The sequence below is a fragment of the Ranitomeya variabilis genome, chromosome 3, assembly GCF_051348905.1.
Source record: "Ranitomeya variabilis isolate aRanVar5 chromosome 3, aRanVar5.hap1, whole genome shotgun sequence".
In the NCBI taxonomy this organism is placed as follows: domain Eukaryota; kingdom Metazoa; phylum Chordata; class Amphibia; order Anura; family Dendrobatidae; genus Ranitomeya; species Ranitomeya variabilis.
The window spans coordinates 69,654,967-69,670,180 of record NC_135234.1 but is presented as its reverse complement, the minus strand read 5'-3'; the positions used below and the strand labels follow the sequence as shown (position 1 = coordinate 69,670,180).

Sequence of the window (15,214 nt, the reverse complement as noted above, 5' to 3'; positions counted from 1 at the left end):
TTTCTATTTTAGGCACAAGACGCTAATATTTTTGTTTATTGAACAGCTCGAGCTCTGCAGGGTTTTAACTAATTTTGAATTACGGTAACTTGAATCGTTTTGTTTTTAATTTTTTTTTGTACACATTGAATCTAATGTAAAAAAAAAAATCTAAGAAGATTAAAAAAAATGAAAATTAATACTAAAATAAATAGCTATTTTGCTTGCTTTGATACATGCGTCCTCCATAAGGTCATAATAGACTTTTGGGGGTCATGTAATCATCATCATATTCCTTTTTTTTTTTTTACTTTTATTTTGGTGGCTTCCATTGTAAGGCCACTTTGAGTATTTGGTCAGTATGTTACATCAATATTTCAAAGCCAAAACCAGGAGTGGGTGATAAATACAGAAGTGGTGACGTGTTTCTATTATACTTTTCCTGATTGTTCCTCTCCTGATTTTGGCTTACAAATACTGATGTAAAATACTGACCAAATACTGAAGGCGTGACCATGGTCTATCTAGGGCCTTAGTCACCGGCAGATCTGGCCTGGATCTGCTAAGGACATTGTCACTGCCACTGTTCATTACTTAGTGCCAGAAACTACTTAGCCTACCATTTGTTTATTTTTTAGGCAACATTTGTGTTTTTTTGTTTCTTTGGTTTGTAAAATGATGGCGCCTTAAGTATTAATAATGCATTTATCAGTGAGCAGCTCCGGTCCATGTAGCAGGTCATTACCTAGTGAGTAACATCTCTGTCTTGCAGGTTTTTATCCTTCAAGTAGAGGGACAGAAGCGCTGGCGTCTGTATGAGCCTCTCGTGCAGCTCGCTAGAGAATATGATGTGTCCCCCGCAGACAAGGTCACCAGTCCCACTCATGACATCCTATTAAAGGTAACGTTTCCCTCCGTCCTTCCACAGTAGAAGGGCGAGAATAAAGTGCCGGATTCCAGGTTGTGTTTCTCTTCTATCAGGAAGGTGACATGCTGTACTTTCCCAGAGGAACCATTCATGAAGCTGAAACTCCTGGGAACTCGCCGCATTCTACACACGTGACCATCAGCACCTACCAGAACACGTAAGGACCTTCCCTTCTCCGTCAGTAAATATGGTTTTCCGTGAGCAGGACGGTGACTTTGATAAGTCTGTGGCACAGTTATTTATTTTTTTTACTTAAATCATTTTGTCCCCTCCCCCCATTTTTTGAATATTGTAAAGACAATGGTTTCATTAAAAACAACTATTTTTCCCGCAAATAACAAGTCCTCAGACTGTCTTACAAAAAAAATAATGGCCCAAGGAAGAAAGATAGGATTAAATGAACATGCAAAAATGAAAACTGGCCCATTAGAAAGGGGGTAAAGTATTTTTTTTTCCCACCCCCAATAATCTCTCCAGAGCTTTGGTGATAATAAATTTACCCCTGACCTAAAAAAAATGCAATCATGTGTGTCATACTGATTCTTAAATATTGTGGGCCACTGTTTCAGCCCTTCGGCTGTCTCGGTCCATGGGCCAAACTGGAACAGCCAGAGGGCCAGATGTGGCCCACACGCCGCAGTTTGCTCAGTCCTGTTTTATGAGAAGATGTCCTTATTAATCTTAGCTGTCCAGTGTTCTGCTTTTTCGATTTGTGAATTTTCACATTCTGTTGATGAACGTCACTGCTGGATTATCGGTGTTTCTGGCTTATTGGAGAGCGAACTAGCAGGGGTGCACCGGAATTTCCTCTCTGACAATTTTCTCTTTATCTGTTTACAGCTCTTGGGTAGATTACCTGCAGGACGTAATGCCCGCTCTACTGAAAGATGCTGCCAAGGAAAGCGTGGATCTGCGGAAAGGTATTCCCCGCCAACAGCTACTGGTAAGCAAGTTGTCCTTTAGAGGGATTCCGAGTAAAAAGTAAAAAAAAAAACAAAAAACATACAGTTAGGTCCATATATATTTGGACAGAGACAACATTTGTCTAATTTTGGTTATAGACATTACCACAATGAATTTTAAACAAAACAATTCAGATGCAGTTGAAGTTCCGACTTTCAGCTTTCATTTTAGGGTATCCACATTAAAATTGGATGAAGGGTTTAGGAGTTTCAGCTCCTTAACATGTGCCACCCTGTTTTTAAAGGGACCAAAAGTAATTGGACAATTGACTCCAAGGCTATGTCATGGACAGGTGTGGGCAGTCCCTTCGTTATGTCATTCTCAATTAAGCAGATAAAAGGCCTGGAGTTGATTTGAGGTGTGGTGTTTGCATTTGTAAGGTTTTGCTGTGAAGTAAACATGCGGTCAAAGGAGCTCTCCATGCAGGTGAAACAAGCCATCCTTAAGCTGCGAAAACAGAAAAAACCCATCCGAGAAATTGCTACAATATTAGGAGTGGCAAAATGTACAGTTTGGTACAACCTGAGAAAGAAAGAAAGCACTGGTGAACTCATCAATGCAAAAAGACCTGGGCGCCCACGGAAGACAACAGTGGGGGATGATCGCAGAATAATCTCCATGGTGAAGAGAAACCCCTTCACAACAGCCAACCAGGAGGTCGGCGTATCAATATCCAAATCTACCATAAAGTAAATACAGAGGGTTCACTGCACGGTGCAAGCCACTCATAAGCATCAAGAATAAAAAGGCTAGACTGGACTTTGCTAAAAAACATCTAAAAAAGCCAGCACAGTTCTGGAAGAACATTCTTTGGACAGATGAAACCAAGATCAGCCTCTACCAGAATGATGGAAAGAGAAAAGTATGGCGAAGGCGTGGTACAGCTCATGATCCAAAGCATACCACATCATCTGTAAAACACGGCGGAGGCAGTGTGATGGCTTGGGCATGCATGGCTGCCAGTGGCACTGGGTCACTAGTGTTTATTGATGATGTGACACAGGACAGAAGCAGACGGATGAATTCTGAGGTATTCAGAGCCGCCATACTGTGTGCTCAGATCCAGCCAAATGCAGCCAAACTGATTGGTCGTCGTTTCACACTACAGATGGACAATGACCCAAAACATAAAGCTAAAGCAACCCAGGAGTTTATTAAAGCAAAGAAGTGGAATATTCTTGAATGGCCAAGTCAGTCACCTGATCTCAACCCAATTGAGCAGCATTTCACTTGTTAAAGACTAAACTTCAGACGGAAAAGGCCCACAAACAAACAGCAACTGAAAACCACCGCAGTGAAGGCCTGGCAGAGCATCAAAAAGGAGGAAACACAGCGTCTGGTGATGTCCATGAGTTCAAGACTTAAGGCAGTCATTGCCAACAAAGGGTTTTCAACCAAGTACTAAAAATGAACATTTTATTTAAAATTATTGAATCTGTCCAATTACTTTTGGTCCCTTTAAAAAGTGTGTCACATGTTAAGGAGCTGAAATTCCTAAACCCTTCATCCAAGTTTAATGTGGATACCCTCAAATGAAAGCTGAAAGTCTGAACTTCAACTGCATCTGAATTGTTTTGTTTAAAATTCATTGTGGTAATGTCTATAACCAAAATTAGAAAAATGTTGTCTCTGTCCAAATATACACTCACCGGCCACTTTATTAGGTACACCTGTCCAACTTCTTGTTAACACTTAATTTCTAATCAGCCAATCACATGGCGGCAACTCAGTGCATTTAGGCATGTAGACATGGTCAAGACAATCTCCTGCAGTTCAAACCGAGCATCAGTATGGGGAAGAAAGGTGATTTGAGCGCCTTTGAACGTGGCATGGTTGTTGGTGCCAGAAGGGCTGGTCTGAGTATTTCAGAAACTGCTGATCTACTGGGATTTTCACGCACAACCATCTCTAGGGTTTACAGAGAATGGTCCGAAAAAGAAACAAAATCCAGTGAGCGGCAGTTCTGTGGGCGGAAATGCCTTGTTGATGCCAGAGGTCAGAGGAGAATGGGCAGACTGGTTCGAGCTGATAGAAAGGCAACAGTGACTCAAATCGCCACCCGTTACAACCAAGGTAGGCCTAAGAGCATCTCTGAACGCACAGTGCGTCGAACTTTGAGGCAGATGGGCTACAGCAGCAGAAGACCACACCGGGTACCACTCCTTTCAGCTAAGAACAGGAAACTGAGGCTACAATTTGTACAAGCTCATCGAAATTGGACAGTAGAAGATTGGAAAAACGTTGCTTGGTCTGATGAGTCTCGATTTCTGCTGCGACATTCGGATGGTAGGGTCAGAATTTGGCGTAAACAACATGAAAGCATGGATCCATCCTGCCTTGTATGGAGCATCTTTGGGATGTGCAGCCGACAAATCTGCGGCAACTGTGTGATGCCATCATGTCAATATGGACCAAAATCTCTGAGGAATGCTTCCAGCACCTTGTTGAATCTATGCCACGAAGAATTGAGGCAGTTCTGAAGGCAAAAGGGGGTCCAACCCGTTACTAGCATGGTGTACCTAATAAAGTGGCCGGTGAGTGTATATGGACCTAACTATATATTGAAAGAAAGTATAAGGCAAAACTTAAATTTTTGAATTGCCCCTTCTACAAATCCAAAAATAAAGAAAATAAATATATTTGGTATTGCAGTATCTGAAAAAATCATATGAACATTTAAAAGAAATCAGCCCATACAAGTGTAATAAAAAAAAATTTTAAAAAAGAATTGAAAGATAAGAAAAAAACAATCAAAACATCATATGTAAACGTAATAAATAAACAAGTTATGGATGAGAAATTAAAGACACAAACTTTTTTTTTTTTTTTTTTTTTACAAAAAATATATTTTTAAAAACTATACTTGTTTGCTACTGACGTAATCGACCTAACTTGATTCTTGTTGCCAGGTAATTTTTAAAGCACAATAAAACCTGTAAAGAAATAAACCTAAAAAACAATGTCAGAATGGCTTTTTTTACCGTTTCACTGCAGTACTCATAGGTTGAACTTGAAGGACTTGTGTCTTCTTTCAACCTCCAAACTTGGAGGGTTTTTAATCACATTTTTTTAGTGAAATGAATGGTGTCATTCAAAAGTACAACCCGTCCTGCAAAAAAAAAACAAGCCCTTGTGTCTGTCTTAAGTGAGAGTAAAAGCCATGGCTCTTAGGAGGGAGGAGAGATGTGAAAATAGAACGACTGGCTTAGACAGGAAGGAGTTAAAGCTTTTACATGTTAGCTCTTGTACAGGGCTCGTGTTCATGACCGTAATAGTCGGACGAGTTCTGTCCGTCACTCGCCCCCCATATCATACAGGCGGCCAGTGCACACATCCAACTTATCTCGGAGGAAAAGATCACAGCATGTCCGAGTTTCGTCAATGGTCGGACGGCACTTGCCCATTCATGTCTACAGGTCCGCGGAGAACATCGGACCACAGTCTAATAACATCTGATTCTCACGGACACGCTGCATGTAGACGACAGGGAAACTTTTTTTTTTTTTTCTCCACATCCAAGAAAACCTGTTAAGTCTGATCTTACGGGGTTTGATCGAGTGTGATTGGCATAATTGGACCGAATTTCTCAGAAGAGAGAAAATCTGTTGTGTGAACATAGCCCTAGGATTTGCAGCTCCTTTATATGTTTCTGGGGTTTTGACACCCCCCCCCCCCCCCCCCGTGCCCCCCACCACCTATACTGCAAGGCAGTACAATAATGATCTAAGTTTTCGCTGGGTAAATGGTCAGCAGATTACAGGCTGTCATCTCTAAAGGAAGCTCAGGATGTCACAATACAGCTTTTTAGGGTGAATTTAGTTGCCAGCAGGTTCCCTAGTTGATTATTTGGCTAATCCCACTCCTAAAAGGAGCGATTCCAGTAGCAAAAATACACATTTATGAAGGAATTATTGCATGTCGTTCTCCTAATAAATATATTCCGTTTTGCTTTTGATGCAGAGCAGCTTTGCATTTTCTTTAATGTCATTTAAAAAATGTGCTTGATTTTGCTTTTATGTTGTTTTTTTTAATTTATTTTTTATTTTTTAAGAATGTTAATTTATTTAAATCTTTATTATGTGATTGTTCCAGTGCTTAGACCCGAGCAGGGCAGGTGGTACCCTCAGCACTCTGCTGTGTGATATAGGCAAGAAAATAGAGGGCAAGTGCCAACTGCGGTCATGTGAGATGCTGCGGGACTTCATGGGGAACCGATTACCGCCTTACCTGGATGTGGATTCGTCAAATCAAGAGAAGTCAGGTCCGCTGCTGAAAATGTCTTCTGTGTTTCATTATTCCTCAGTAAAGCAGACCGATAATTTGCCCCATAGCTTCTTCTGTTTGTAGGTTGAGCTGATTAGATACATTTTCAAGAATATATGAAGTTCATAGATTTATTTTATGACCTATTGTATAAATAACATAAGAAAATGGGGTTTGGAACATATCTCCAAATTATGTCCCCTTATTCCTTCTGTAATATTTGTGCAAATTGACATCTGTGTTACTGTTGTTATTGCCCGCGCTCTAATGTTGAGTGTCCATTTATATAGGGACATAACGTGACAGAAGTGAAGATTCCCATATGCATTAGACCAGTGTTCCCCCGACTCTGGTCCTCGAGAGCCACCGTCAGGTCAGGTTTTCAGGATCTCCTTAGTATTGCCCGGGTGATAATTGCATCACCTGCACAGGCAATAATTCCATCACCTGGGCAATACTAAGGAAATCCTGAAAACATGACCTGTTGGTGGCTCTTGAGGACTGGAGTTGGGGAAGTTTGCATTAGACTAAAGTTGGCTAAGCTCACTGACAGTGCAATATGTATGGGATTTGGACTGTATGAGCTTTGAGGCCCCCTGAGCCTTGAGCCTTTGAGCCTTGCGCCCCTGAGCCTTGCACCCCTGAGCCTTGCACCCCTGAGCCTTGCACCCCTGAGCCCTGTGCATAATGCATAACACACTGCGGGGCGGGGATTCCAAAGGTGGCTGGCCGCAATGCCCGCGCAGGCGCAGTCTGCAAGCCTGGCTGGGCCATCAGACGGCCAGAGCTTACTGCGTCTGCGCAGGACACCAGTACACAGCGCAGGCGCCGGTTTTGAAACGATAACAGCGCTGAGGGGGTGGCGCAGGAAGATTGGAGTGACGGCAGAGGAGCTGGCCAAGCTGAGGAGTGAGGACCCGCCTACCTGGCTAGAGTTAGGAATTGTGGCTAAGTATAAAAACGCTTTATTTGGGGTGTACTTGAACCTAAAACTAAAAGAGCCACCTTGTTAGAATGCAGCATTACTGCTGTACAAGGTGGCTCTTTTAGTTTATAACGGCTGGAGGGGGGTGACAGTGGCCCTTTAATATGAATTGATACAATTCCTGGATGATTAACAGATAAACGATACATAGCTAATTGTAAGAAAAGATGCTCCAGCATTGTAACTTCATGGAGGCTGTGAGTATTTCTAGACTCTTTAGCTCCTGGATTTGCACATTTCACCAAGCCCCAGTCGGCATAATGCAGGGATAGAATGATATTTCTATAGGTGTAATCTGTAGATTGATCTTTTCAGTCTGTTGTCGGTCTCATTCTCTGTCTCTTACGCCTTTGCAGATGCCGCACCACCAAAGCTGAACAGCACAATCAGACTCCAGCACAAGGACTATGCGGCCATCACTCACGTCCCAGAGGCGCCGGTAGGAGCTCTGATTACATTTCATCTCTTAAGTCTCACGGCTTTTTTGCTGCATCAAATTGCGAGTAAAGCTCCTCTATACTGATGTATCTGAATATGTATCGGGCTGGGCATTTCTGAATATTCTCACATCTAGGTTTTGTGCCATAATGGAGTCATTCCATAAAAAACATTTCTACTTATTTACAAGCTACTTGATTAACATATAACTTCTGGGACGCCCACCCATCAATAGAATAGGGGGCTACCAAGTCCCCTGTCTGTGTCCATGCACTGTCCGAGGGAGGAAGAGTTTAAATGGAGTGAGCCTTGTGGCTGCTCCGTCCAGAGTCTATTTAGCAGCACACTGGCTCAGTGGTTAGCACTGATGCTTTGCAGTGCTTGGGTCCTGGGTTCGAGTACCACCAAGTTCAACCCGTGTTTGCGTGGGTGGTTCTCTGCTTTCCTCCCAAAGACATAGTGATAGGTAATATAGCTGTGGAATTAAAGGGGTTATCCACTACACAGACAACCCTTCTCAATCTCTGTGTTTTTCCCCTCCATAAAATAACACTTAGGCTGCAGTCACACTATTGTATGGCATCTGATGTAATATGCTAATGACCCTCGGCTTCAGCTCTCGCATGACCGGATCAGAGCACAGCTGCAGAGGAGACAGAGAAAGTAATTTCTCCATCTGCTCAGTTGTCGACGGGGTTCGCACTGCACTCGGGTGATATCTGAGTGCAGTCCGATGTTTCACTCGCACTCATAGTCTTGTATGGGTGTAAGTGAGTAGCGTCTCGCTGACAACCGTAGCATGCTGCCATTGTTCTCTCATGCTGAAAATAATTGCAGATGTGAGCGGCCCCATAGAGTAACACTAGGCCAAGCGCGATGCAATGTTTTATCGCCCAGCACTCGGCCGTGTTATTCGGTGCTGTGGCTCCAGCCTTCTACTGACTTACAGTGCGCCGTTCCAGGCGGTGTCAGAAATCACATCACATTGTTACGCAGCACAATCCCTGTGGCTAATCAGCGGCTGCTTCACGCTCCCCGCCATCGGACGAATCGCATAGATCCAGAGGAAGCGAGAGCACTCGGAACTGCTTTTCCTTTTTTTTTTTTTTTTCTCCATTAAAAACCGAAACAGTACAAACACACAAACCCCAGCAGGAGATGTTACTGACCCTCGCGGACTCTGACGGTAATAGCTCATGGTGGGGTCCGTTTGTTTTCACCGTTCCTGTTTTTTTACGAAAGGAATAAAGACAGCAAAAAGTTTCACTTAGTTCTGGAATACGGCTTTTAACCTTCTAAGACAACGTTCCCACAATCCGCTCTTGGTGAGGTTTTAATGTTTCAGAATTTCTGCACCTAATTATTTAAATTGGGCTGCTTGCATTTTTTCATTTAATTTTTGTGTGCATTTTTTTTTTTTAACATGCAGTTTTATCATAGTTTTTATGCTTTTTGTCTTTTTGATATGTCATGCTGTCAATAAAGCTGCTTTATTTTGGTTTCTGCCTGGAAACTGTTTGACAACCTTACTGATACAGTTAAGTGCGGTTTACATGTGTTTTTTTATGCATTTTCACACCAGAAACGCATTAAAAATGCATGTGCGTTTTTTTTTTTTACTGCAGATTTTTCGCATTTTAATGTAAGTGTGGTCCCCAGTAATCTGCCTAATCTGTCTTATGTTATAGTCCATGTGATAGATGATGTGAAATTTTTTGTGTCCTTGGTCTTACAGGAGCCCTCCAAAGAGTTAATGATTTATGTGTTCCACGCCCTGAATAATAAAAGGAAAACGCACATGGTGTCAGACACTGAGGAGAGCCCTCCTGTAAGTATTCTAACCTTTTCCATCTTATTGCTTAAGACCTTTCTGGTGAATCACGCCGCCGAATCCCTAGGTGAGGGGTCACCGGCGATTTGGGCAGGTCACCGCTGACTCCGCTAGAATAACAGGTCCTTCTCTCTTCTTGATTAATAAGACAGACCCCATCAATATAGTGGAGACTGATGTCCCCATTCTCAGTTATTCTTCAGCCACTTCTTGACGTAGGACGAAATAGTACATCCTCCATCGTGTCAATATTTATGGAGCATGTAGGATAGCTGCGGAGACACCATCACGTGTTTCTCAACGCAAGCAGTGAATAGCCAGACCTTTCCCCGGGAAGGAACAACCACGGGAAGGGCAGCATCCAATAAAGGAAAACATCCAATACAGGAAAACCACCTATGCCAAGCATGGTATCCATCCACAGAAAGTTGTTTCGGGGTGTTTGCCCCTCATCAGTGTGGAGTAGGAATCTGGCTATTAGGAGCAGTGCCTAGTAAAAGGCTGTAAAATGCGTTTGCATATTTCCCATAAGGGATGCGGGCAGTGTTCTGGATCACTGCGTTGAGAAACACGTGATGGTGTCTCCGCGGTGTTGGATGTTTTGGTCTCCCCGAGGCCAATCATCTGTGCCTTTACAGCCTTTTACTAGGCACTGCTCCTAATAGCCAGATTCCTACTCCACACTGATGAGGGGCAAACACCCCGAAACAGCTGTCTGTGGATGGATACCATGCTTGGCATAGGTGGTTTTCCTGTATTGGATGTTTTCCTTTATTGGATGCTGCCCTTCCCGTGGTTGTTCCTTCCCGGGGAAAGGTCTGGCTATTCACTGCTTGCGTTGAGAAACACGTGATGGTGTCTCCGCAGCTACATGCATTTGCATATTTCCCATGAGGGATGGGGGCAGTGTCCTGGATCACTGCGTTGAGAAACACGTGATGGTGTCTCCGCGGTGTTGGATGTTTTGGTCTCCACGAGGCCAATCATCTGTTCCTTCACAGCCTTTTACTAGGCACTGCTCCTAATAGCCAGATTCTTCCAGTGGTCCAACGCTGCAGGGCGATAATAACGCTCTCATCCCAGCCTGATGCGGCAGGTTTGGTGGTGTGCGGGGGCTCTGGTGATATTTTGTGAACGCCCAGAGGCCCCGCACTTGTATTGCCTCGATGCTGTGGCCTGCGGGAAAATGGCCGAGATCTCAATCTGCGCATGTGCTACCTATGGCGGCCATTTTCCCGGAAGCCACAGTATCGACATTATAGAAGTGCGGGGATTCGGGCTTTCACAAAATGTTGCCATAGTTGCCCGCAACGTTGAACCTGTGACTCTGCTCCACCAACGCTGCCGATTTCCCCCCCCCCCCCTGGAGTTTTGCCTGGCTGGTTATCAAAAATAAATACAGGGGAACCCACGCTTTTTTTAAAATTTATTTACAGTTCAGGAGCCGGCAAATGAATACTCCCATCAGTCGCTCCTGCTCTCACTGTTATTAGCAGCTGCAGGTGTCGGATGATGGGAGCAGTAGTCACATCAGCTGACACCAGTGATCGGAGGGAAACTTTATACCTCCGATCACAGCTGACTGCTCCCTCTGTCTTCTGACAACGTGGGAACCGCTGCTCTCTGACCGGCAGGGATGATTTTACCACCGATCAGAAGCGGTGTTTGCCGCACAGTCATGCACATGACGGCGCAGCGAGCACCGGATGTTGGAGCCCCCATTCAGGTGAATCGAACATCCAGATGTCCGCCCATCTCTTATTAGGGAGCAGCTCAGAAAATGATGACGCAAAACCTTTTTTTTTTTTTTAACATGTCTGAATTTTTATTTATTTTCTTTATACCACATAAAGAAGTGGCCTGAAGAGTCAGGTTACCAGGTCATTTTTACCACACATGAATGCCATGAAAAACAAAAAAATACACGTTTTCTACTACATTAAATGTTAAAATGAATGGTGTCATTCAAAACTACAAATTCTCCCCCAACAAACAATCATATGACTGTATCAATGGGAAAAATGAAATTGCCTGGTAAGGAAATGAAAAAAAAAAAAAAATAGATATAGAGATATAATCTGAAACATACGGCATGTATATTTTTTTAAAAGACTCACCTTTTTCCCCCCAAATTTGTGGTGGGGGGGATGAGCTTGCGTCTTACCATCCGAATGTAGCTTACTGGCTGCGGTGGAGCGGGTTCCCAGGATCGCTGCTACAGGAAGCTTCTGGTGGCGGCAGGAGTGAGGCGATGCTGCAGGTCCCAGGCTGGTAGGAGAGCGTGTGGGGGCTTTACCGACATTTTGTGGAAGCTCGGAGTCCCCTCACATTCCATGCTTTTCAATGCTGTGGACTACCGGAAAATGGCTACCGGAGACAGCGCTGTGCAGATTGAGATCTCGGGTCGAGATCTTGTCTCATGATATCTCACTTGCGCATGCACCACCTTCGGCGGCCATTTTCCCGCAGTCCACTGCATTAAAAAGCAATGAATGTGCAGGGGCTCCTGGCTTTCACAAAATGTTGGCGGAGCCCTCGCACCACCGAACACCACCTCCTACCAGCCTGGGGCCCGCAGCATCACCCTTCTCCTATCTCCGCCGAACACCACCTCCTACCAGCCTGGGGCCTGCCGCATCGCCCCACTCCTATCTCCACCTAACACCACCTCCTACCAGCCTGGGGCCCGCAGCATCACCCCACTCCGGTCTCCGCCGAACACCACCTCCTACCAGCCTGGGGCCCGCAGCATCACCCCACTCCTATCTCCGCCGAACACCACCTCCTACCAGCCTGGGGCCCGCAGCATCACCCTTCTCCTATCTCCGCCGAACACCACCTCCTACCAGCCTGGGGCGCGCAGCATCACCCTTCTCCTATCTCCGCCGAACACCACCTCCTACCAGCCTGGGGCCTGCCGCATCGCCCCACTCCTATCTCCACCTAACACCACCTCCTACCAGCCTGGGGCCCGCAGCATCACCCCACTCCGGTCTCCGCCGAACACCACCTCCTACCAGCCTGGGGCCCGCAGCATCACCCTTCTCCTATCTCCGCCGAACACCACCTCCTACCAGCCTGGGGCCCGCAGCATCACCCTTCTCCTATCTCCGCCGAACACCACCTCCTACCAGCCTGGGGCCTGCCGCATCGCCCCACTCCTATCTCCACCTAACACCACCTCCTACCAGCCTGGGGCCCGCAGCATCACCCCACTCCGGTCTCCGCCGAACACCACCTCCTACCAGCCTGGGGCCCGCAGCATCACCCCACTCCTATCTCCGCCGAACACCACCTCCTACCAGCCTGGGGCCCGCAGCATCACCCCACTCCTATCTCCGCCGAACACCACCTCCTACCAGCCTGGGGCCCGCAGCATCACCCCACTCCTATCTCCGCCAAACACCACCTCCTACCAGCCTGGGGCCCGCAGCATCACCCCACTCCTATCTCCGCCGAACACCACCTCCTACCAGCCTGGGGCCCGCAGCGTCACCCCACTCCTATCTCTGCCGAACACCACCTCCTACCAGCCTGGGGCCCGCAGCATCACCCTTCTCCTATCTCCGCCGAACACCACCTCCTACCAGCGTGGGGCCCGCAGCGTCACCCCACTCCTATCTCCGCCGAACACCACCTCCTACCAGCCTGGGGCCCGCAGCATCACCCCACTCCTACCTCTGCCGAACACCACCTCCTACCAACCTGGGGCCCGCAGCATCACCCTACTCCTTTCTCTGCCGAACACCACCTTCTACCAGCCTGGGGCCCGCAGCATCACCCCACTCCTATCTCCGCCGAACACCACCTCCTACCAGCCTGGGGCCCGCAGCGTCACCCCACTCCTATCTCCACCTAACACCACCTCCTACCAACCTGGGGCCCGCAGCATCACCCCACTCCTATCTCCGCCGAACACCACCTCCTACCAGCCTGGGGCCCGCAGCATCACCCCACTCCTTTCCCTGCCGAACACCACCTCCTACCAGCCTGGGGCCCGCAGCATCACCCCACTCCTTTCCCTGCCGAACACCACCTTTTACCAACCTGGGGCCTGCAGCATCACCCCACTCCTATCTCCGCCGAACAACACCTCCTACCAGCCTGGGGCCCGCAGCATCACCCTTCTCCTATCTCCGCCGAACACCACCTCCTACCAGCCTGGGGCCTGCCGCATCGCCCCACTCCTATCTCCACCTAACACCACCTCCTACCAGCCTGGGGCCCGCAGCATCACCCCACTCCGGTCTCCGCCGAACACCACCTCCTACCAGCCTGGGGCCCGCAGCATCACCCCACTCCTATCTCCGCCGAACACCACCTCCTACCAGCCTGGGGCCCGCAGCATCACCCTTCTCCTATCTCCGCCGAACACCACCTCCTACCAGCCTGGGGCCCGCAGCATCACCCTTCTCCTATCTCCGCCGAACACCACCTCCTACCAGCCTGGGGCCCGCAGCATCACCCCACTCCTTTCCCTGCCGAACACCACCTCCTACCAGCCTGGGGCCCGCAGCATCACCCCACTCCTTTCCCTGCCGAACACCACCTTTTACCAACCTGGGGCCTGCAGCATCACCCCACTCCTATCTCCGCCGAACAACACCTCCTACCAGCCTGGGGCCCGCAGCATCACCCTTCTCCTATCTCCGCCGAACACCACCTCCTACCAGCCTGGGGCCTGCCGCATCGCCCCACTCCTATCTCCACCTAACACCACCTCCTACCAGCCTGGGGCCCGCAGCATCACCCCACTCCGGTCTCCGCCGAACACCACCTCCTACCAGCCTGGGGCCCGCAGCATCACCCCACTCCTATCTCCGCCGAACACCACCTCCTACCAGCCTGGGGCCCGCAGCATCACCCTTCTCCTATCTCCGCCGAACACCACCTCCTACCAGCCTGGGGCCCGCAGCATCACCCTTCTCCTATCTCCGCCGAACACCACCTCCTACCAGCCTGGGGCCCGCAGCATCACCCCACTCCTTTCCCTGCCGAACACCACCTCCTACCAGCCTGGGGCCCGCAGCATCACCCCACTCTTTTCCCTGCCGAACACCACCTTTTACCAACCTGGGGCCTGCAGCATCACCCCACTCCTATCTCCGCCGAACACCACCTCCTACCAGCCTGGGGCCCGCAGCATCACCCTTCTCCTATCTCTGCCGAACACCACCTCCTACCAGCCTGGGGCCTGCCGCATCGCCCCACTCCTATCTCCACCTAACACCACCTCCTACCAGCCTGGGGCCCGCAGCATCACCCCACTCCGGTCTCCGCCGAACACCACCTCCTACCAGCCTGGGGCCCGCAGCATCACCCCACTCCTATCTCCGCCGAACACCACCTCCTACCAGCCTGGGGCCCGCAGCATCACCCTTCTCCTATCTCCGCCGAACACCACCTCCTACCAACCTGGGGCCCGCAGCATCACCCTTCTCCTATCTCCGCCGAACACCACCTCCTACCAGCCTGGGGCCTGCCGCATCGCCCCACTCCTATCTCCACCTAACACCACCTCCTACCAGCCTGGGGCCCGCAGCATCACCCCACTCCGGTCTCCGCCGAACACCACCTCCTACCAGCCTGGGGCCCGCAGCATCACCCCACTCCTACCTCTGCCGAACACCACCTCCTACCAACCTGGGGCCCGCAGCATCACCCCACTCCTATCTCCGCCGAACACCACCTCCTACCAACCTGGGGCCCGCAGCATCACCCCACTCCTATCTCCGCCGAACACCACCTCCTACCAACCTGGGGCCCGCAGCATCACCCCACTCCTTTCTCCGCCGAACACCACCTTCTACCAGCCTGGGGCCCGCAG

General features: G+C 48.5%; 1 protein-coding gene across 1 annotated transcript in view; it reads left to right on the top strand.

The window, feature by feature from the left end:
- The window catches only part of RIOX2 (ribosomal oxygenase 2), a 106,451-nt gene that overhangs the window by 87,556 nt on the left and 3,681 nt on the right, over nucleotides 1-15,214 (top strand). The window contains exons 4-9 of the mRNA XM_077294113.1: nucleotides 752-880; nucleotides 961-1,064; nucleotides 1,748-1,850; nucleotides 5,963-6,131; nucleotides 7,475-7,557; nucleotides 9,292-9,384. Of these exons, the coding sequence (XP_077150228.1) occupies nucleotides 752-880; nucleotides 961-1,064; nucleotides 1,748-1,850; nucleotides 5,963-6,131; nucleotides 7,475-7,557; nucleotides 9,292-9,384 (681 nt within the window). The remainder of the gene's footprint in view (nucleotides 1-751; nucleotides 881-960; nucleotides 1,065-1,747; nucleotides 1,851-5,962; nucleotides 6,132-7,474; nucleotides 7,558-9,291; nucleotides 9,385-15,214) is intronic.